Raw genomic sequence first — 23378 nt, 5'->3', positions numbered from 1 at the left:
TTAATGGCGTGTTGGAAGCTAACAGGTGCTGAACGACGCCAGCAAATGCTCCCATTGTGGAGAGCCACGTGTTTTGGTCAAGTGCGAATATCGTGTCAGGTCGGTTGAGGTATTAGACGAGAGCATTCACGATCTGTTGCAGCAGGAGTCAAGCGTATTCTAGCGACGGAAGATATCGTGTGCCATTCTTTGGCTCAGCAGGCGGAACTTTAGAATGAGCTGGATCTCATCGCCGGTATCGCAGCGTAATGTGCACATTTCCTGTAAGTCAACGCCATGTCGGTATACAACTATGCTCTAGATGAATATCTCAGCCAACTGATGAACCAAGAAAAACGGAAGTTGGTTGCCGGTGGGGATTGCCAGACACTAGAGGCCTGCAAAAAATTCTGCTCCGCTATGCGCATGAGCGCGATGTACTACAGATAAGGGCCGCTCTCAACAGTACAAGGGCCGCGGCTACCGAATTCACAGTCAAGTCGACAACAGAAGATATTAAACAGCTGTTGGTGCTGCGAAATAGGGGCCGCGGTTCCGTGAAATGAGGCCGACCTTCCAAACTGCAGCTACATGGAACCTATGTACCGCTCACGAAAGAGCGGCGGGATCGTTATGTGCCATTGGTACGCAATTCGTCTCCGTCGCCTTAGCGGTGTATCTGGCAGCGGATGGGTAGGTGACCATGGAGGAAACATCCACGAATGTGACCATTTTGTTTCTGCGAAATGCTCGCAGAACCGACACCGAGCCGAAATACAGCCAGGCGGAGCGTCAAAAGAAATATCAAAGTTGTTAACTGTTGTATAACTGGTGTGCCTCTGCTCCTCCTCCTGCCTAATGAATCCTCTGCTCCGATCAATTTGTCATAAACGCAGCGCGGCGTGGCACGGCTGCCGATTTACGGAATGCGGAAGCTTTCCATTGATTAACAACAGTTATTGCTCTTACGTGCTTAACTTTGAACAAACTGGATCAAGCAAACGTTTCGAAAACGAAGAATAAAATGCTCTCACAATTTCGATAAGAATAATTACAGTCATGGTTCGGTTAATATCCTTCCATCTCTAACCAGCATTCGCAATCTAAAACTTCCCAAAAGCACTAAGTAAGCAGTTAGAGTTGACATGCTTTAGTACAGACTGTACTCCTAAGTAAACGTCTCGATAGTCGATAGACAGCCTGCTGATTCTACCAGCCAGTTATCAGGTTGTGGTTTTTTCTTCCGAAATCCGTTTTTAGTTCAAATATTAACCGATAAGATGCGACAGCAGTTGAACATGGGTTTTTCAACGAAAGCGTTTGCTGCGAATACTATCCTTCGGTTTGGAGGGCACACTTCAAGAAAATATGCCGGTGAAAATGGTAACTGGTAACCACGAAATTCTGCAGCGCTTAAAACATTTGTCGACTGCGACAGACATCTGAAATCCTTCGGCATGACACTACAGTTTTGCCGTGCTACAATAAATCTTTTGAACTATCTGTAGCTTAACTGGCAAATTCAAAGCAAATCCGCAAACGATTCAGCGGTTCCTGTAGCGATCGCTTTGCGCATCCCGCCGACAGTTTGTGAAGGGTTATTTGCAAACCCGCTAACAACATATTTTTCAAACGCAATCTAGTGATAATTAAACTCTTAAACTCTTATTTATGCTGGGAATTAAACAATATAATTAATTCAATTAAAATTATGGCAGTTTTGATTATGCTGAGCATAATTGAAACTGGTCACTTTTAATTATACTTAAGCTTAATCATGAGTCAACTTATGCATATTATAAACAGCTTGATCAAAAGAAAACTGAATTTTAATTATGATAAGCAAAATTAAAATTGGACAATTTTAATTATGCTCCAGTTTAATTAAAATTGTTGAATTTTGATTATGCTGATCATAATTAAAATTCGATCAATTTTCAATTATGATAAGCATAATCAAACTTATAAGCAAAATAATTATGATGAGTTTAATATTCAGTAACGCAATCCTTGGAACCGAGCTACGATATTCGGCAGACATCAGATTTTAGAGATGACACGATGTGCTACTGTTGACACAGCTTGATCGGTAGTGCTGACGTAAGATGGATAATGGATATTGGATATTCATATAAAAAAAAACTTAATTAAAACGCCGATCGAGGCGAGCACACGGCAGTACAGATGGCTTATTTGTGAACCTATTTAAGTTATTTTGCAAATTATTATCAAGCGTAGCGGGATTTTGCTGTTAAGTATGCGAAAGTTAAAACCGCCGAATCTAGTCCACATTTCATGAGATTGACAGGAGGCAAGATTAATCACAAAAGAGCTATCGAATGCTCAACAAAATTCAGAAGCCATCGGCTGCGTATCCGTCAGTCAGGCGTAATCGAAGGAATTAACATGGCCAACCAGGTAAACATACACGTAGGGTACTTATTTCCTTATTGGCCAACATTTCTGACAATAGCTCGGATCAGCATTAAAACGCTGGCTGCGCATTCGATCACCACCAGGATCTTGCGCTTGAATACACGTACAGGAAAACGCCTTCCTTTTCTTGATTTGGTTCCAGCACGACGGACAGTATTTGTTCCGCGGGACGTGACTCGACCAGTGGAACCCTTCCTCATTAGCCAGCTGTCGTCGACCACACCCAGTGCACACAGCCGGTGCAACCGTCTTAAATGGCCACCAGCAGACAGTGCAGTAGGCCTTATTGCTGCCGTCCATCCACCAATGGACGCGTTCGCCGTTGGGTCGCTGACGGCGGCCGCAACACGCACAACACAGAAGGTGGCTGTTGCACATGTGGTTCCAGCACGTGCGGCAATATTTGGTCAGCGGATCCTCAGCCTTGTGGTAGAACGGATCGGCATCGCTGCGCTGGACACGAGCGCAACCGGCACAATGCGCTGCGAAAGTTTCTCCGTGAGTAACGCGAGCGAAGCATTTTGCTGGCTTTTGCTTCTGCTGGGCCGATGCCGAATTAGATAAAGGAAGACGAAGAAAATCAGCACAGCTGGCAATGTGCAGATCCGATGTCTGCAAAGTTATACTGCACGTTTAGCGGGATTAAACTCAATTCAGGTACACAGGTACCTTTCTACTTCCAACGTAGTGCTTTCGAACCTAAAGGACACAAAACCGTTGAATTTATCACATACACGGATACTGAATTACTGATAGATCAACTGCTACCATTAGCCTGACTGCACACCTTAGCCCAGCACGACGCGCAGTATTTGCTGTCTGGTGAACGCACCAGCCAATGAAAGATGTCGCTGTTGACTTGCTGGATACGTCTGCACCCCGTACACAAAGGCGCCAGGCCGCTGGGTGGATTTTTGGGCAATAAAGATTGAGCGATCCACTGCAGCATGCCTCTCCAGCGTGGCTCCGCACCAATCGCAGCGCTTGTTAGTGGAACTTCCACTTTTTGATGATATTCCTGTAGGTCTCTTCCCTGTTGTCACAATTTTCCTTTTCTGACATGGCAGTTCAAGTCGCAGTAAAAAAATTGAACGGACCTCGCTTTACCGTTAAGAGCGGATGTTGTAGCAAAGCCGCCGCCGTGGGGCGGTCCGCTGCCGTTAATCGAAAGCACGAATCCAGGAAGTCTTTACCAGTACGCAGAAACTCCTTTGAATCATGGCATCCTTTCCGACCCAGTTTCTGGGGATCCTCCTTCGACCCCGGGTGAAAATAACAAGGTTTTTCTCCTGTAGCGAGAGCTGCCTCGATCTCCGGTAGTCGTACCATCAGCATCATTTTGCCGCGGCTTTCCCGGCGGTAGAAACGCGGTGCATGTCCGTGCAGCATCTCCAGCAATACACAACCTACACTCCATACATCGCTGGCCCGACCACAACGGCCGAATACGCCGGAAAAGCGCTCCGGTGCCATGTACACTGTGGTGCCCGCGGCGCCGTTGACTTCGCCGGACGCTGTGACGGCGCCTTGTATTTTGGTGATTAAACCGAAGTCAGCCAGTTTCACCACGCCGGTTGTCGTGATGAGGATGTTGCCTCCTTTGATATCCAGGTGGACGATTCCGTTCCGGTGTAAGTACTGGAGACCTCGCAAAATATCCTTCAAATCGCGTACGATGTCGTGCTCCTTCAAGCGTTGCTTGCTAGCCGCTAATGACTCATTTCTCCCTGCTAGGTTGTGACCTAAATGAAAGGCAATTTGTCAGACTTATTTGAACGTGCAGCTGCCCATCCTCCTTATACTTCACATTTCCGCGTAAATTTCTGACTGCAGAGATTAAAAGATGTAGGCCTTAATAAATCATAAAAAACGGCTTAGAATTTTCTTACAAAACGCACCAAGGCCGTTTTCAATTTGATAAAAAAAAGGGCGGAACCAATTAAACTACTTATTTTTTCACAAAACTGTTAGAACTTTTAGAAACTTCCCGGTTCTGTGCAGACGATTCCTGTTCGTAGCAATTGGGGTTTTTATAATTGAGTTTTTTTTGGCGAGATGTAGTGTACGAGATACTCGTACAATCTTTGTAGGAGTACTACATACACTACACTAGTGTATGTAGTACTCGTACAAAGATTGTACGAGTATCTCGTGAAATGGATAATGGCTTATGGCTAATGTGCCGTAGCAACGGTATTGTTGTTGTCCGTTATTGTTGCCATGTCTAGTGTTTAGTTGGTTGTTTGCTGCTGTCCCGAGCGGACATACCAAAAAATTATATGTAAAAGGCTCCTGCTTGTAGCGGACGTCATCACGCGTCCTAAGGCTGAGCGCACGTATCCGCGTATGCGTGCATATTATGCACACGTATGAAGACTTAGCGACTTTTAAAACTGAAGCAATTCCAGTCCATTCTGCTTTCACAACATAACTGGAATCTAGAATATTCGGACACCAGAAGTGAACTCGCACAGCTATGAGCCATAAAAGCAATTATAACTGCTATTAGCTCATGATATAATTAACAAAAGTGAACATGTTTTCTTCGTCCTGAAACATTATTAGACCAAACAGGATATCATTGAAAATCAATTCAATTTTTTTTAAGCAGACAAATACATTCGAGTACCACAGTTTTGCGAACTCATCGTGGGTTTTTGCAAGCTGCCTCAAGATAATAAAAAACTCAAGATAATGTCACGTTCTTGGAATAATTTAAAGAAAACTTTCAAAAGGCAAGATCCATTGGTCGCTTATTTTACAAATTCCAATAAATTCTAGACATGGCTGTTCTTTAACGGCAAGGCAATCTACAGGCCAAAGTGTATAAGTCCATTTAAGTCACAGCGTACAGCATAGTTTATCCCATAGTGAACTACATAGTTGATCCCACAGTTTATCCCGCAGTAAACCACACAGTTAACCGCACAGTTCTTCCAACAGTAAACCCCACAGTGTATTCCGGAGTTCTTCGCATATCGTTTTCGCGTGCAATTCAATCCGTAGTAAACAATACAATATATTCCACATAAAATCTCAAACTTTTTTTATTTTATTTTGCTGTACAATTTTACAAACAAAACAACTACTTACTAAAGTTTGTATGCAGATTAATGCAGTTGCCGACTCGCGTTTCTACGTTTGATCTGTGTGATCTGCAATGTTAAATAAATACATAAGTAACCTCATAACAGTTGAATTATTGCATTTAGTATTCAATATAATTTTTTATAAGCACAAACTTCAATAGAATTTATATCTGCAAACAGTTTCTGAATTATTATTGGGATCAAAACATTAACGAAACATCATAAATCAAGTACTTTTATGACTAGCCAAAATGCTGTAAATTCGATTTCTTTGAAGGAACTACCGAAACAAACATGCCGGAAAGAAATTTACTTTGCACGCCTGCCAGTGTTCCTAATAATAGCGTTTACGAATTGCTCACAGTTGTTGCGCAAATACTCAGCAGAAGTGATTGTGAATAAATCATCATTGTTTTAAAACTACTTTAATATAAATGTTTGTTTGAAAATGGTAGTGTTTTAAAGAATACTGCAAGAAATATTGCTACAAAAATATTGCAAAATAAAATAAAAAATCCTGAGATGTTATGTAGAACATATTGTATGGTTTAATACGGATTGACTTGCAAGGGAAAACGTTATGCAAAGAACTCGGGAATACACTGTGGGGTTTACTGCTGGACGAACTGTGCGGTTAACTGCGTGGTTCACTGCGAGATAAACTGCGGGCTCAACTATGTAGTTCACTATGGGATAAACTGTGCGGTACGCTTGGATTAAAATGTCTACACTTTGGCCTGTAGATTGACTTGCAGTTAAAGAACAGCCATGTATAGAACTTATTGGATTTTTTAGAACTAAACGCGACCCATGGGTCTTGCGTCTTGAAAGTTTTTTTTTCATATTATTCCAAGAACATGATAATATCCTGAGATTGTATTGCCTTGAGGCAGCAAAAACCCACGATTGTGGTACCCGAATGTATTTGTCTGAATAAAACGAATTGAATTACTTTTCAGTGGCATTCTGTTTGTTTTAATAATATTGCAAGACTAGGAAAAAACGTTCACTTTTGTTATTTATATCAAGAGCTAATAGCAGTTGTAATTGCTTTTTCATTTTCTTATGGCACATAACTATGCGAGTTCACTTCTGGTGCCAGAATATTCTAGATTCCAGTTATGTTGTGAAAGCAGAATGGACTGGAATTGCTTCAGTTTTAAAAAGTCGCTAAGTCTTCATACGTGTGCATAATATGCACGCATACGCGGATACGTGCGCTCAGCCTTAGGACGCGTGATGACGTCCGCTACAAGCAGGAGCCTTTTACATAAAATTTTTTGGTGAGCGGACATAGCAGCAAACAACCAACTAAACACTAGACATGGCAACAATAACGGACAACAACAATACCGTTGCTACGGCACATTAGCCATAAGCCATTATCCATTTCACGAGATACTCGTACAATCTTTGTACGAGTACTACATACACTACACGAGACTAATTACAGAGATCATATTATAACCGAATTCGCGGCAGTTCTTTTGAATGTTGTTCGGTATCATTGCATTATTGCAGCAGTCGGCTGCCACGCCCGTAGCGTGACCGAATTGTTTACTTACTATAAACGTAATTTATTTATCAATATGCAAATCCATGAGCGCCACTCACTATATACTATAAAATTATGACTTTCGTTGCAATATGCTACTGCGTGTATAATTTCGCATGTAGCCGCTACAAAAGAACGGCGGTCGTTGACCTAACTGCGCGTCCGCTGCTTATTATACTAGTTCCTGTTAAGCAGCAAATCAGCAAAAGACTGTCTAAAGACGACGCAGAATTATTAGAACAGGAAAGCACGATTTTGTTTAAAAAGGAGTTTTATTTTACTTTGCTTTCATTTTGTTCTGAAACTACTTATTTATATTTCACTCTGTGTTTTATATATTTTTATTTTTTTTTCTTTTCATATTTATCTGCTTTGTTCGCCGGCAATATAAAATACTCCGAACTACTAATTTTACCGTTGCAGTATTCCATGAACAGTCGCACTTCCGGTCCAGCATCCCACCGTGCGACATCGAAATAATAGTATCGAACGACATTGCGGTGGGGCCGCGCGCTGAGCTTGACAATGGTCTTGAATTCGTGGAGATGTTTACGCAGTTCAGCGTCTGGTGTGCCGGAAATCACCGGGATGGCCTTGACCGCGTACGTCTCTTCTGAACTCTCGTCGGTGACCTTGTAGACAGCCCGCGACAGTCCGCCATGGCCGATGGGTTCTTCCAGTGTGTAAGGAAAGGGCGGCCGGAATTTTGCTATTCCCCAGTTTCGTCGAAACGGGAATCCGAACATAACAAAAATTATTATAGCGGGTAAAGCACTATTATAGCTTCGACCTCAGATGTCAGGAATACGGCAATGGGTCGCATTAATGTGTGAGGCGAGCCATTATCAGGCAAAGATTATTCATTCTAAATCACGGAAGACTGGTAAATGCGCTCAACGTGAATCGAACATACCGAGCCACGCTGCGAAGTGCCGATGCGTTGACACACTTGACACACGTGATGCATGGCCAGACAAAAGCGTGATCAGAAGATGCAAGTAGTGATTGCCATGTACAAGGCACGCTTTGCTGCGATGTACAAAAGTCGGTTGACGAAACTTTTAATGCAAGCGCACTTTGACGGTGTTCTGAATGCCAGCGTTGAAATACGGATTGCAATCGGCCTATGATGTGCTACGATGTATCTGCATTCTGTTAACTTGTTTATTTTTGAGACAATTATCAGACGGTGTGCGCTCATTGCTCACCGTCAAACTTGTTTGACTAAGCACTATTGCACTAGACAAAAGCATCATACGTAAAAATTCATCATTATTTCGCAAAGCGCAGTTTTTTTTATGGCATATTGTTAGTTACTACTTATTACATATCAGCAGATTCTTTACCACTGACAAGGAAAGGAAATTTTGGCTTCGTTTAACGCTGTACTTATTTCTACGACATAAAGATCTGGCAGATAATAAAAGCGTTGCACGAAGATGCGTCAGAAAATAGAATACTTAACACATGACAAAGCTAGCAGTTACGCTAACACCTTGGAGGCTTGTACGATGTGTCAGACTGACTGTCGCCGAGTATAGTTACTTCTTGTCTGCGAAGTTTGTCACTGATTTTAAGTTCAAACCGGCTTCGAAGACAATCATTAATCACTCCTTTGTATACAACTGTGCCTGCGATCATAGTTTAAAAGCATATCCACTATAATGCTTCCGGCTACACCGCAGTAACGGGTTGCGTAAATTTACAGTTCTCAAGCGAAGAAAAAATGCTGTCTCGGCCTGCTTAAGCCGGTTGGAAAAATGGGACTGGGACATTTCCTTTTAGGTTTCCGGGATCCTCACCATAAAAACTCATGCTTTGGGCAGTGGTTTCGCCTGCTAATTTCCTTCGCTCTTTTTACCGTGTTGCTGGCGTTGTGGGATGTAAGCAGTGATGTTATTTTCATTGTCGGTTTGTGGTGGCACAACGGGTGCGCCATCGCCATTCCATGGTTGATATTCATTACCGCGGTGCCGGTTTTCCCGGTGGTGTCTTCGCTGGTGAAGGGTGGTTTCGCTCAGCATGAGAACGGTGCCAAAGCGGCATTTTGGAACTGGCGGTTGGCGCGACAGAAACTCATCCAGTCGGAAGAACGCCTATTGTCGACACGAGCCGGAGAAAAAGTAGAAGTCCAAGAACCACCGTTTTTGAAGAACTGCTGTCGGGAGGCGGTGTGCAATATCGTGGATATTTTTCCCATCTCCTTTTTTCGTCGGTAAACGTTTAAAAGATGTTTATAAACCTACTCTAAAAACGAGAAGTAATTCTACAAATTACCGAGTTTTGTAGATAATTACGCGAATAAAATTGCTAAGTTAAGAACAAAATTTAATTGAAAATTTCTTTTATTTATTTTATTGAAATGCTTTAATTAAAAAATTATACAGTAATAGTTTCGCAATTTAGCGTTCATTTAGGAAATATTTTGCTCAAGATAAATAATAAAAGATAATTCGGCATCGCTTAAAGATAATTAAAGATAATTTAGCATCGCTTTTGTTAATTATTTTCTTCCAAGAATTTTCGAATCTTTTTTTCAACAGCAATTTGATTATATCTGCAATTTTTGGGGAGCAGGTGCGTCAAATTTGTGCAAGCTTGGAAAAACGCTCCGCAGTCCGTCAAACACTATTCCTACAATAAAGACATCGAATTCCAGGATATGCAGCTGCAAAAAGCGCAGCTAACCGAAATCAAATACGAATCTAGCCCGCAGCTGATAATTTTATTGCTTTTAATTGGCACCGGACTATTTCCGCTCCGCAGCGTCTGGTACGCCGCTCTGGCGTCGTTTTTCTCCATCGCCAAATATTTCCCATCCTCCGCTAAATTGCCCGGCAAATGCGCGTTCAATAACCGAATTTATCTGGAAAAAGACAGTATTAGTTTGAGCGAAGCTAATAAATTGTTAAAACCAAGGCTTTTTAGTATTTGCGGAACTTTTATGAATTTCTTCTACATTATTTGCCGATATCATTTGATTATTTCCCTGACGGTGTACAACTGGGTGGCCTCGCTGATGGTTACGGGAATTCACTGCGCCATTGTAACCGTGTTTCTGATTGGATCCTACCGGCAATCGTATCGGCAAGAATCGCACACTGGCAAGCAAAAGCTTACCGGACGAATTTGCGCGTTTATCACTCAGCTTCTGACAACTCTGGGATACTTTCTCTTAGTACCGGTGACCACAACGATGACTACGATGGGGTGTCTCTTGGCGACCATTCTTCAATTGGTGGCGGCCGGTGTCTACGCTTTGCTGGTTCATGTTGAATGGCGGAAAGAGATACACTGCCGGGACAGTGACATCTTCCACGCGGTGGTGCCGCGATCAGTTTGGTTCTACGGACTATTGGCCGGCAATGTTGTGCTATCGCTCTTATTGCCGGTTATTCATTATGTGGTCAACTTGTGCACCGATTCCACGCTCTGGCTACGTCACAGAAAAGACTGCTTTGAATGTGCAGGTAAAAATCCAGTAAACCAAATTTTGAAGTTTGCTGCCGCTCGAATGCTATCGAGGCGTGATTTCGTTAAGGAATTCCGTGATTGCAAGTGTAAAAAATTTGTGTGCCGGTGATTCCCAAAGCTAAAGAAGCTGCACTGAAATACCACAAACATCTGGCTAATACGAAAACATTTACGTTCACGAACGTTTATTAGCACTATAGAAACAATGTCCAGTCTTTGGTGCGAAAACTGTGTCGTTCTGTTGTAGAGTTCGCATTCCGCTATTGTTATCATCGGCCGTGTTGGCTGTGCGAATGGGTGCGGTGTCATGAAGAAATCACTCAAGAGGAGGAATTAATAGCACAGAATGCTCAGCAGATGCTGCCCCTAGTGGAATCCATCCACAGTCGAGTGCCAGTAGAATTTCTAGAGAAGTCTCTGGTTAATGAACAGTCCCGACAGATTGCCGCTTTAATCGCGTCAGTATACAAAGGCGCCAAGGGAGATTTCCTGTTGTGCACAGAGCACACAAACCAACTGAGCGATGATCATAACCAAGCAGTGGACAGCGTTACTATGGCACATATTGAATTACGTATCGCCAACCATGACAGCCCCGTTGTTGAGCTGTCCGATAGTATGGAGCCGGAATCGGTGGCATTTAGCGGGGATCTCCGCACGTCGATGCATACGTTCCTGCGCGCGCTGTACTCGGAGAAATTTTTGTATAAGAAACTCGCGTATCAGTTGTTTTTTAAGTCAAAGTTTTACGATAAAGGAATTGTGTCACGTGATGAGCAGGATGCGTACTGGGCAGAAGTGAAGCAATTACGAAATGCGCATGTTTCCTGTGGAAAGCACTGCCGGTTGAAGGTGAACCGCTCTGAAGGCTCCAAAAAGCTGAAACTTGAGATTAAGCCGGATGGTTTGCCGGGGTTCGATTGGCGGCTCGATCGGATTGATAGCAACGGGAGCGTCGTTCCGGATGATATGGAGTACGAGTACTTCAACGATGAAAACGTTTTATCTATCGATGATGCCAAGGCCAAAGATCAGCCGGTGCAGGAATGCCCGCTGAAGGAGTATCAAGGGCGAATATGACTGTTTGGCCGGATCGGCGAGCTGGTGTGCTAGTCGATTCTGTTACGATGCCAGCATCCTGGACTGTACAGAGGTCTTTTGGACAGCGTGTTGATCGGACATGTGCGGTGCCTGTGTGAATGAACCATTTACAACTTGTGATTTAGTGGAGGATTGTCTGTGTGTGGTGGCTTGTATATATTATGTTAAAGGCGTTCATCTGTGCTGTGCATGCTAGATAGTGTCACTGAGGAATGATTGATTACTCTATTTTGTAGCACTTAGGCTTTCTTGGCCGATCGCATCTTGTTATTGTAGCCAAGGGTCAAACTGTTGTTCTCATGTTCTATGTAGACCATGCTGCGGTTTAGTACATATAGACTTATTGAGTCGCAGAGCTGTAAGAAAGTTACAGCTGTCACCAAGTTTATTAAACGATTATTCGTTTAGTCAGCGTGCTTCTGCACAGCGTATGTTAGGGATTAATCAATTCGTTGGGATAAGATTTTATGGGACTCTTATGATTTACTCGAACGGTCAACAATGTGCAGCACTAAATGTGAGCCAACTGACGACATAACCGGATTGACCGTACCGTATACGGCTAGCCCATTGGAAAACCGTGTATTTGGCATACGGTTACGGACGCCGTACGGTACTTTCGTTACGGTACCTGTGCTGCTCTGCAGTACAGTATGCCGTTTACGGCAGTACAGTTTTCTGTTTGGGGGCTTTAGGCAGAACATGCCACTACTGGAAGAAGTAGTTTTGCAAGCCACATGCAGTGGCACTGACGTCAAGAGTGTTGTGTCCGCTGTACTATGCCACACTGTACTTGTACTGTGCTTTAACTACTCGGCCTTTGAAAAGTGGATCCGTGCCACTTGCCAGACTGCCAGATGCCGTGAGCTGCGTGGTGTGAACGTAAACTCGTACAGCGGCACGTACGCACGCACGTGCAGAAAACTACAGTATGCGCACGTTGTCGCTCTGACCAGAGTCACTCGATCTGGTGATTTGCTATTTGAGCACACATTTACCTTTCATCATAATATTCACTTTCGCTTTTCCGTGATTAATCGTGTTTAACACACATTGTCTGCTTTTACTTTTTAACGCAGTCAGACATTTCTATGGACACCCCCTCCGGACCCTATGAGCATATCGCCCCCCTCCCGCCCCGCCTTCTTTACTGGCGCTGTTGCTGTGGAAGGAGCTTAATCCCTTCCCAGCCGCGCTGCAGCTGCGCCAGAAACTTTCCTCCCACCGGCATCTCGTCCAGCGTCTGGGCCTCTACGCCACCCTTGACCATCATACCGGTATTATTCGTCAGAAAATCCTCAAATACTGGAGAATTACTTAAGTCCCGACGTTTGGGCAATCGTGCAACGATATACCTATGGCGCAAGTAACTACCTTCGAAAGTGTATGAGTGTTTGTTAAAAATGTTACCGCGACTGTGCAGTCCAGACTCCAGAGAGGGAGTTATCTTTATTCGAATCGTTTTTCGTAACTTCACTGGTTCCCTTGATCCCGAAACTAAAGATACAGGTTTGTGGAGAATTGTATCCTCTACTTTAAGATTCTGATGAACTGTTAAGAAACCTATGGACCTTCAGAGTGGAGCGAAAAGCAGGAAAGTCAGCTGGTATTCCTTGCTACGCATGGATGTGGCCACTGCTTTTACATGGCTCCAGGTGCCGTAGTGATGCGAAATTGCGAATAAACTCACACTAAAACTTCTAAAATGCAGTGTCCGCTATCATGAACGCAACATTAGCGGAAGTCAATTATATACCTCTCGGAAAGGTCACCACTGGGCCATATGCTTGTTTTAATTGGGATTCACGGCTACAGGATGCTGATGTGCTTTTTTCTTTGCCATAAGAAAACCATGCATCGAAATTGCGCCCGCCTATACTTTAGGACCATACATGCCTAATGGTGTCTGCGCGCAACACGAGTTTTTGATGGACTATGGCCATTTGTTGCTTAACTTTCAGGACCAATGCTCAACATTCCTAATAAAGCGTTACTGATTGTACAAAAAAAAAAATACAACCTTTATTTCGATTTCACCCAAGCATGCGTGCCTGGCATTTACTACATTACGATCTCCCTATAGCCGCGCAAAAGAACAGGACAGTACTATTACAAGAATACTGATGCAAAAGTTGACTTGCTTATGTTGGTTAATATATTTTTGCGGTCGTTTAGTCTCCCGGCATTGAAACCCAAAACCTCCGTTTTTAAGTAGCTTAAGATACAAGTACGATTTGTTTTTCTGTTTCTACTGTAAGTCCTGTAATGCTAATTATCCTATGACATATTGATTAACAATGCAAACTTGAACTAAGGTTCAGGAAGCAGCCGCAACTGTTCTGAAGATTCGAATGACTTATCAAATTGTGGCATGCATTTGAGTCAATATTAAGCAGGTTGCGGTATCAACGAAGGGGTACGATTGACGATAGAATTAACGACGGAGTACAATTAACGAACGTTTAAACGGCAGTACCCGTCGTTATTAACGAAACGAAGGGGGTATCGTTTCGTTAATAACGACGTTGAAATTTAGTAATGAACGACTGGGCCCATATAGACCATTGAGCACGAAGACTGCGCAGGCGAGACAGTGTACCCAGTGAATTTCTGCCTGGGCATTCAATCCTGAGTTGCCCACTCGACTCGAATTTTTCGAAAATCACAACAGTACTGCTCGAATGTTAGTGCTGCCAATGGTCTCTTTAAACTTTTCACTTATATGGCTTACTTTTTACTTTAACTTTCACAATTGTAAAAATTATTCCATATAATAAAATACAGTAATTCGAGTAGTTTACTATTGGAGTAGCAGTGTACGGAGACTGTACTGAGGCCTCTGAGAAACGAAGTCCTGCATTCAAGAATGGAATAAGTGGATAACACTGCTTTAGAATAGTGTTTGCGTGAAAACGTTCATACACGTGTTAACCTTATGTTTTTCTACCACAAAAAATCTTTATTCTGTTACTTTCACGGTGCAACATGAAATCGTTTCGGTATCGATACAAAAAATTAAAAAATGACTGTCAAAACACAACAGTTCGCCACGCTAATATCTATCGCTGTTAATTGTTTAGTGCATAACGCAACCTCTTATGCGAATCACCGGGGCCTTAAATTAACAACGCCAAAACTGTCGTTAATTTTGCCGTTAATCGTCCGGCCGTGCAAAACGCAACCTACTTAATATCGACACTAACCCACAAGACAACTGTTGCTAAGGCAGTGAGCGCCGGTACAATTCGAAACGACAACTTCCGCTCAAGTAAATTAACCATAATTAAATGCCGCATTTAATTGTACATTAATTGCCAAGGGTAATTAAGAAGAACCTTTCGAAGACCATGTTGCGCCCTAACACCAATGGTCGTAAGCTCACAAAATGCTTGTTAGCGGGTTTTAAAGTGGCACATCACAATTTGCAAATTGTCGACATTATTCGCGGCAAGCATTCTGCTAAGTTCTCCGGCATGGCAGTGCCATTTTCTCAAGTCACGAAGGCACTCTCGAAACCAACCGGATCAGCACATTTAAAGTTGAAGCATGCGTGTCACGAATTAGTACGGTAATACGCGGCAGTTTGCTGACGATTGCGCCTCGCATACCTTCTCCGATTTTTCAAGTGCTATTTGTAAAACACACTAACAAGCACTTTGCCGGTATGCTTTCTTGGAGCGCATTCCTTGGAAGCGAACTACACTCTTAGGCAGGCATTAGATTTCAATGGAGACACCATTTACTGCTGCTGACGCAGCTGAACGCTTATACGACGGATGGCAGTACATAAAGCGGGTATACACAATCCACAATTCATATCATTAATACTTTCGACTTTAAACGTAAATCTGCAATAACGCCATATCGCTGCAACATTTACCAATGCCGCTCTTACTTCCCCTGTTTTTTTCCCTCGTGGTGGCGTGCTACAGACGTTGCTTTATATTGCACTTGTATCACCTGCCGACAATTTAACCTGCAACCAAGAAATGCTGCAACCAAGAAAATACCCTTACTCCTAGATATCGCGGATATACGGAGAGTTACCCGCATCTCTGTTTACTGACCGGGAAGGGCAGCACCGCTGAATCATGCAACATGGTATGAGTGGCTGTACAGTCCTTATTCGAGGAACATGTTCTTTCTGCTGCAGCACTGGCAGTGTCCATGCAGGAATGGTAAATGCGGTTAGAACGAATGTTTAAACGCGCAGCACTAATTCGATGGTTCTGTACCCTGCCAACAAACGTTCAGATTTGCGTCCTTAAACCTCCAACTCAATTCAGTGGAGTCTATCATCCACTACTGTCCCGCAAAACCAGGCAAGCAAGCATCAGACGACCTGCCACAATAAACGGTTGTGGCGACTGTAAGAGGCTTGCCTGACCACATCCCACCTTTCGTCAAGCAGTAAAGTCCGCCCTATTACTCTTCGAACCAAAATTCTACGGAAAAAAACATCTATCCAGCATATGAGCAGGAAGCTAAGCAGACAAAAGTGCGAAACTGTTGGAACCGCATTTGTCCGGCGGGATACTGTGGTGCTCTAAAGACGGTCAAAGCATAAACGAAATTTCCGCCGCCGGGTTTGTCGAGTTTTTATTGGCATCATCCCGGATATAAAACAGCCCGAGTGCTCTGAAGGTGCGAGTGTATTTTCTTTCCATTCCTGAAGCTGCGGGGAGGGAAGTGGAGTGTCGTACACGGAAGGACGAAAATGACGGGACGAAATTGACTGGATGGACTGGCAGGCCTGTCCGGACCCTCCGGTTGGGACAAGCTTGTCAGTCCAGCTTGCCAGAATCATCCTGGTTAAGATCTTCTGGATTGCTTTTCCAGATACAACAACCAAATAACGGAGTTTTCATAAGTAAGTTTTTCTGCACAGACCTTCTAAATTAAACACGACCAGTGAGAATGTTCTGCGGTTAGTAAGAGGTGCGTTTTTATGCACCATAGTACGTAACCAATGCCGTTTTTTGTTGTTGTTGTTGTTTGTTGTTTTTGTTTGTTTTTGTTTTTTTTGTTGTTTGTTTTTGTTTTTGTTGTTTTTGTTAATGCCGGTAATTTTATTACATGATTTCATATTTATTCAGTGCGGAAATTATTTTGTACAAATTTGTTAAGAGTGATACATAAATTAAATTAAAGCCACACCGTGCACAAGTAAAGGCAGGGATTGGGTGAACGGTATTCCCGCTTTGTGCGGCAGTCAGCTGTTATTTTCCTCAATAGATTTTTGAAAACGCTTTTATTAATGTTGTTAGCTGCGTCTGTCAGCTGTGGGAAGCTGATGATATCGGGAAGTTGAATGCCGGTCAACATGCTGCTTGTATAGTGTAGCTGTGTGTGTCATGCCGGGAGCGGCTGTACTTATCACAGCTGTGAAATCGCTCGGTAGAAGAGGCTATTTTTATTTCATTCGACTGCGTTCAATTCAAAACCGGTTTGTTGGAGCTGACTTGCACATACTCGTACTTTCAGCAACATTAACGGCTGTTTTACCAATCTAGTAAACTGAATGAAGTTTACAAGGCTTTCCCTGCACCACAGGAATGTCTGTCAGCCATTTCTTCTATGGATTCCAGAACCCGCATCACGCATCATCGGCCACTTTTCAATGGATTCGTTTAATCTTCCTTTTCGGCTGCTTCACCGTTCTTCTAGCCCTTTTAGATATTGCCAGCGATGTGTTCTTTATTATTAATTTATGGTGGGAAAACAAATGCGCCATTGCTGTTGTCTGGCTGTTTTTCATCACGGCAGTGCCGTTTTTCCCTGTTCTTTTCTCCGCAGTAAAAGGGCGCTTTGCGACCCATCAACACTGGGCGAAAGCTGCTTCACTGAATTGGCGTTTAGCTCGACAAAATCTCATCAAATCCGAAGACCATTTGCTGGTTACGAAAGATGGAGAACGGATTAGAGCCGGAGAAACGCTGCCGTTCGAACAGTGCTGCCATCCAGTATTTGCATGCATTCTGGACATCTTTCCCGTTACATTTATCAACCGGTAAACTTTAAAAAAATTTCGCAATCAATAATTTCATTAAATATCAGTTAGTTCTGTTTTTCTTTGCATCCTTCATAAATGCTTATCAAATAGATCCCTTTCTAAAAGTCTTTCTAGTAATTTGCAAAAATTTTCAAGATAAAAAATGTCATCAAATCTTCTTAAAGTTTTCTTCTTCAATTATTCCATTTCATATTTTTTAATATGTCTATATTTCATTTACCAGTATTTTTTTAGTATTCATTTAGTTATGTTTTCTGATATTCCATCGAATAATTTTAAATTGATCACAATTTTTACATAACCAAAAATTATGCTGTTTAGAATTCAGTTTTTTGTGTTAATTTGATTTTTTGCCATCAGATGCGTATCATACGTACGAGCGTGGAGAAATTCCGGGGAACTGACTAATCATTATTCATATAGCAAAGACATAGAATTCCAGGATCTGCAAGTGCAAAAAGCGCAGCTCACCGAAATTAAATACGAATCGAATCCGCAGCTAATTATCTTGCTGATCCTCACCGGAACGGGATTGTTTCCTTGGGGGAAAGCCATTATCACCGCAGCCCTGTCCTTCTTGTCCATCGCCAAATATTTTCCATTCTGCGCAGCACTTCCCGGCAAATGCGCCTTCAACAATAAAATTTTCCTGGAGAAAGACAGCGTGGACGTGAGCACCGCTAATCAGCTGCTGAAACCGCATTTCGCTGCCTTCTGCGGATGGATCACGAATTTCTTTTACATTGTATGCCGGTATCATATTCTCATCTCATTGACCGTTTTTAACTGGACCGCGTCTCTTCTGGTGATTATCATCCAGACAGCCATCATTACCGGGTTTTTATCGTTTTCCTATCGCCGGAAGTACTCCACTCTGGAAAACATGGGCAAAGCATGGAAACGGTCTGCTGGGACAATTTGCGCATTCATTAGCCAGCTGCTGACCACTTTAGGCTATTTTTTATTGGTGCCGGTGACGACCACGATGACAATGCGGGGGTGTGTCCTGGCGACCATCCTCCAAGGAGTGGCAATTGCGGTGTACGCGATCGCCACGCACTTGGACTGGAGAAACGGGATCCGGTGTAACGGCGGGTCGGCGTTTGTAATTCCTCCGAAATCCGCCATGTATTGGGCGCTACTTGCGGGGAATATTGTGGGGTCACTCTTCTTGCCATTTCTGCATTATTTAATCGGTCTCTGCACCGACAAGAGTTTCTGGCTTAGTCACCGCGAAAAGTGCTCACAATGCTCTGGTACGATTTTTTTTGTATTTCTCTATACGTCTACTTTTTTTATTTTATTTATAATAATTTGCTTTATTTATTTTTTTGTATCGATATTTATCTTTGGACGTTTAACATTTATGATATCGATGAAATGCTTGATTTTGATTTTTTTTCAGTTTTTTGACATAACTGTTGATCAGCTTTTTATCTTTATTTAAATTTTTGTATGTATTTACAGATTTTAAAGATCGTTATTGCCATTACCGGCCGTGTTGGCTGTGCGAATGGGCGTGGTGCGATGAACAGAATCCCGATCAAGCGCAGCTGATTATTACACGGACACCAGTGCCGTTTCTGGAGAAAAGCCTATTGACTGATAAATCCCAGGAAATTGTGGCAATCTTGGCAACCTTAGGCGGGGAAGAGGATAGCGATTTTCTACTATGCAAGGAACACACGGCAAGCCTAAATCAGTTAAGACCACCTCGTCCCATTGAAAGTAACCCGGTTGTTATGACGGATATTGGAATCCGCTCGGTCGCTGTTGAACCGAATCGCAACGTGGTGGAACTATTCCATCCTACTTCGCCCGAGCTCGCGGATTTTAAAGCGGATCTACATACTTCCCTGCACGCGTTTCTCCGCGAGTTGTATTCTTTAAATTCAAACGATCGGCTAATAAAGCAGATACCATACCAGATATTCTACAAGTCGAAACTGTACGATCACGGAATTAAAAAGCGGAAGGATCAAGATGCGTACTGGGTGGAAATCAAGGAATTACGGAGGAAACATGCGGCCTGTGGGAAGCAGTGTCTGCTGAAAGACTGCATTTCCGCTGGCTCCAAGAAGCTTAAATTAACCATTGAACCACGAAATTTACCGGCATTCGAATGGCGTCTTGACAAGTTTGCCACCAGTAACGCGGCGAACGGAAGTGCAACAACTGCGGAAATGGAAAACGGTGCGACCGCCACCGAGGACAAACCAGATGAAATGGAATTAAACCCGACTGGTAATAACAAGGAAGTCGCAAGCGGTGAAAAGGAGAATAAAGCGACGAACGTTATACAGAAAGTCGTACCCGATGAAATGGAGTATGCCTTCTTCAGTGAAGCCAACGTGCTTTTGCTGGATTCAACGGAAATCCACGAACCGGTACAAGAATGTCCTTTGAAAAGCGAGCAACCAGAACGACGGTACTACACCGTTATCGAGAATGATGCGCCAGTATAGACACGAAGAGCAGCTTTGTTGCCGCACTCTTAGTTACGATGTTACCATACCTGCTAGTTACGATGTTACCATTCTTGCGTTCCTGCTTCCAACAGTTGTGCAACGTCCGAACCAATCACGATGACTATCCCAGCTGGCGACAGGCGAGCCTTCCGGTTAGCAGGGGTGGTATTGGCTTACGTCGCTCGGAGGAATTAGCACTCCCAGCCTTTCTGGCTTCGATTCACTCCGTTGCCGACCTGGTGTCTTTACTGCTCCCCAATCGACCGGCCGTCGATGTCTCTACAGCGCTGGAAATTTGGAAAACCAATGCCCGGTTGACAGAACTGCCTTCACCAGAATTCCGAAAGTCACAAAAAGCATGGGACCTCCCGTTGTGTAACGTGTCTCTCGCCACATTGTTAGAAGTATTCCGCGACGATGAGGTTAACAAGGCGCGTCTACTCGCTCAGTCGAGACCGGAAGCCGGTATTTGGCTTAATGCATTGCCATCGGCCCATATCGGCAACCTGCTCGACGATGACACGCTGAAAATCTCCGTCGGGCTCAGACTCGGCGCTAAGATCTGCGAACCGCACAACTGCGCGAAGTGTTACAAGCCTGTCGACTGCTACGCCCATCACGGTCTTTCGTGTTCTTTTTCCGCCGGCAGGCATCCACGGCATGGTGCCCTTAACAGTGTCGTATGCCGCGCATTCGTATCAGCCGGAATCCCTGCAAAACTGGAGCCTCGCGGCACTTCTAACACAAGTAGCAGACGTCCAGATGGATGCACAACATTTGCATGGCAGAGGGGCATGTGTCTAGCTTGGGATGTTACGTGTGTTGATACGGTTGCCGCTTCCCACGTCAAGTCTACATCGGCAAACGCGGGATCGGCCGCCGTTCAGGCAGAGGAAAGGAAGACCAGTTTATACTCTTATTTGGTCGGTCGTTACATTTTCGCGCCCATCGCTTTTGAGACAATGGGCCCTTGGGGACCGTCCGCCATTGCCATCATCAAAGAACTGGGAAAGCGTTTACGGACCCATTCAGGTGAAGTCCGCTCTCACGAATTTCTTCGGCAGCGATTGTCTATTGAGATACAACGCGGCAACGCCGCCTCTGTTTTGGGCACCGCAGAGAGAGCGGATATGTTTACTGAGCTCTTGTTTATTTAGCTGTTTCTTAAACCATGTACTCGTTTGGTTTGAATTAAAATTATCTGTTCAACCGTAATGGAAGCATACATGAAAGGCAAAAAAGCACATTATGCATGAACTAATAATGTTTTTCGAACTCCTTCCATGGTCGTTCACCATGCGATGAATACACCTTGAATATTACAACTGATGACATGATTGCAGTCTGTATCGGAAACGCTGAACTTGTCAGTGCAACGTGCAGTCTTCATATCAGTGAAGCGTCCACAATGAAACTGTCGTTCTAACACTTTCGTGGTACGAAATCTCCGTTATGTCTATGATGGTTTTCTTGCTGGCGGCAGGGTATAAAAGTCCCAGTGGCAGCAGCCACCAGCACTGAAAGTTTACGGGCAAACCATAAATGTGGCAGTCGCCACAGTGCTGAAATCCATTGTAGGCGGTAGCGGGTCCGATTATTTCGGACGCGTTATACTTTGGCCACACGGACGCGTTATACTTCGACCACCATACACACTGGTCTCCCGCCAGCTTCTACGTGGTCACCACCGGTGCGGCCTAGCTCCGCCTGATCGACCAGACCAAGCATGCCCTTTTCCACGAGGCGGTCCAGGTAGCGCTCGAGAGCTTCCCGGAATGAGAACGGGACCGGTTGCGCCTTGCGGAATGCCGGTGTCCCTCCGGGTTTCAGGTGCATGTGGGCTTTGTAGGGCAGGCAGTGGCCCAGATCTTTGCGGAATACGACGCTGTGCTTCGCTAGCAGTTCATCCACCGTGATTTTGGAGATGACGGGCGCGGATGCCGACTGGCGATCTCGCAAGCTCAACCAGCTAAGGCCGAGAGCCCGGTTATAGTCTCTGCCCAGTACATTGCCGCCCCTGACCGCAATGATAACGGGTAGCGATTTGTTGTTCCGGCCTTGCGTGAGGTTCGCTGTCACGGTGCCAAAGACCATCCGAGCGTGCGCAGCGATGCTTCGCAGGAGGGGCGCGTATAACGACAGCATAGGTAATCTGACCGACCGCCAAGTGTCGAAAGTCACTATGGTGCTGGAACCGGTATCCAAAACTAACAGGGGAACGCCGTTCAACTTGATCGACACGTGGATGGTTCGTCCAGCTGTTGCATCGACAGAAAACGGATCCATCTTCTCCTCTACGAGAAAGGTCCCGCGTTCACCCCGTCCGCGCTGCGGCTGCTTCGCGTTTCTGCGCACCTTCGCGATACGGCCTTTTCTTCCGCAGTTTTTTTAAGCCAGTTCCTTTGCCTAGCACTCCGTTTGGACATGATTCGATCTGCAGCCATCGGACACGTTCAATACCGCCGTTCAATACCGCCATATATATACAGCAGTGGGTTGCCTGTCAGGAACTGCGCCTCGCCGCTCCTGTCCGCCGCCGCAGTTTGCGCTCTGTGCGCTGCCATAGCGAGCTTTGTCCACTCGTGCTACATCCGGCGCCATACTACCCTTTTTGTTGCTCTTCCGGAGTCCGTATTCTTCGCTGGTCTCCAGAGCGTTCTCAAGAGTGGTGGTCTTGGAATGTAGCTTTTGGCGTGAAGCTTCGCTGACGATTCCGTTAAGGAAGATCGCCGACACACTCTTCCCGAGCACGGCGGCTGGAAATGCGCACGAAAACACCTTTCGTCGCAGGCGGTTAGAAAGGTCCACCCAGGTCTCGCCAGACTCTTGCTGGAGTTTGAAATAGTTGACCTATTCGGTGGCGGCATTCGTCTTCTTTAGATGGGCGTGTTCCAGCTTGTCGACGATCTGTGAGACAGTGAAATCGCCCGGATTGCACGGCAGACATGTGGAGAAGGACATCTGTCCAGCGTCAATGCCGCGCGAGTCCAATAACAGGCTCTTCTGGTCCTCGATATCCGTGACCTCGCGGAATTTAACGTAGCTTCTGTATCGAAACTGCCACCACCGCCGCGTCATACTGGCCGGTTCAAGCTTAATCAGGCCAGCTCAAGCTTTCTAGCGGGATGTCGTAGGGTATGATGTAGGCGTCGGGTAAGGCATCGTTATAAGAAGGCACCGCGTGAGGTCGTAAGCCTTCACGCCAGTTTGTCTCGGCGTAGAAATTAACATAGAATTGGATTGGTACTCGCTAGGTCGGTGAC

The 23378-nt window shown here is 44.5% G+C and overlaps 5 protein-coding genes across 7 annotated transcripts; 3 read left to right on the top strand and 2 right to left on the bottom strand.

The window, feature by feature from the left end:
* Positions 1-2144: 2144 nt before the first annotated feature.
* On the bottom strand, positions 2145-8095 carry LOC129594551 (uncharacterized). 3 transcript variants are annotated; one of them, XM_055491283.1, is made up of 5 exons: positions 7475-8092; positions 3523-4157; positions 3203-3448; positions 3085-3114; positions 2145-3027 (listed from the first exon to the last, which is right to left on the bottom strand). In XM_055491283.1, the coding sequence occupies exons 1-5, from the start codon at positions 7803-7805 to the stop codon at positions 2419-2421; spliced, it is 1851 nt and encodes a 616-aa protein (XP_055347258.1). In that variant the 5' UTR covers positions 7806-8092; the 3' UTR covers positions 2145-2418. The 3 variants fall into 3 exon arrangements, with proteins under 3 accessions (XP_055347258.1, XP_055347259.1, XP_055347260.1); XM_055491284.1 differs by having other exon boundaries at positions 2888-3027; positions 3184-3448; positions 7475-8091; XM_055491285.1 differs by having other exon boundaries at positions 2937-3027; positions 3513-4157; positions 7475-8095.
* A 571-nt stretch (positions 8096-8666) lies between these two features.
* On the top strand, positions 8667-12005 carry LOC129594539 (uncharacterized). The gene is made up of 3 exons (XM_055491260.1): positions 8667-9274; positions 9637-10529; positions 10781-12005. The coding sequence occupies exons 1-3, from the start codon at positions 8820-8822 to the stop codon at positions 11611-11613; spliced, it is 2181 nt and encodes a 726-aa protein (XP_055347235.1). The 5' UTR covers positions 8667-8819; the 3' UTR covers positions 11614-12005.
* A 5081-nt stretch (positions 12006-17086) lies between these two features.
* LOC129594523 (uncharacterized) lies at positions 17087-20112 on the top strand. The gene is made up of 3 exons (XM_055491229.1): positions 17087-17644; positions 18008-18903; positions 19115-20112. The coding sequence occupies exons 1-3, from the start codon at positions 17190-17192 to the stop codon at positions 20110-20112; spliced, it is 2349 nt and encodes a 782-aa protein (XP_055347204.1). The 5' UTR covers positions 17087-17189.
* A 38-nt stretch (positions 20113-20150) lies between these two features.
* On the top strand, positions 20151-21272 carry LOC129594524 (uncharacterized). The gene has a single exon (XM_055491230.1). It carries the CDS (start codon positions 20151-20153, stop codon positions 21270-21272), a length of 1122 nt encoding a protein of 373 aa, XP_055347205.1.
* Positions 21273-21747: 475 nt separating this feature from the next.
* On the bottom strand, positions 21748-22401 carry LOC129594558 (uncharacterized). Its single transcript, XM_055491290.1, has one exon. It carries the CDS (start codon positions 22399-22401, stop codon positions 21748-21750), a length of 654 nt encoding a protein of 217 aa, XP_055347265.1.
* Between the last annotated feature and the right edge of the window lie 977 nt (positions 22402-23378).

The sequence above is a fragment of the Paramacrobiotus metropolitanus genome, unplaced genomic scaffold, assembly GCF_019649055.1.
Source record: "Paramacrobiotus metropolitanus isolate TYO unplaced genomic scaffold, Prichtersi_v1.0 Parri_scaffold0000069, whole genome shotgun sequence".
Lineage (NCBI taxonomy): Eukaryota > Metazoa > Tardigrada > Eutardigrada > Parachela > Macrobiotidae > Paramacrobiotus > Paramacrobiotus metropolitanus.
Note: the sequence above shows the minus strand (reverse complement) of the source record. Positions and strands in the feature narration are given on the sequence as shown.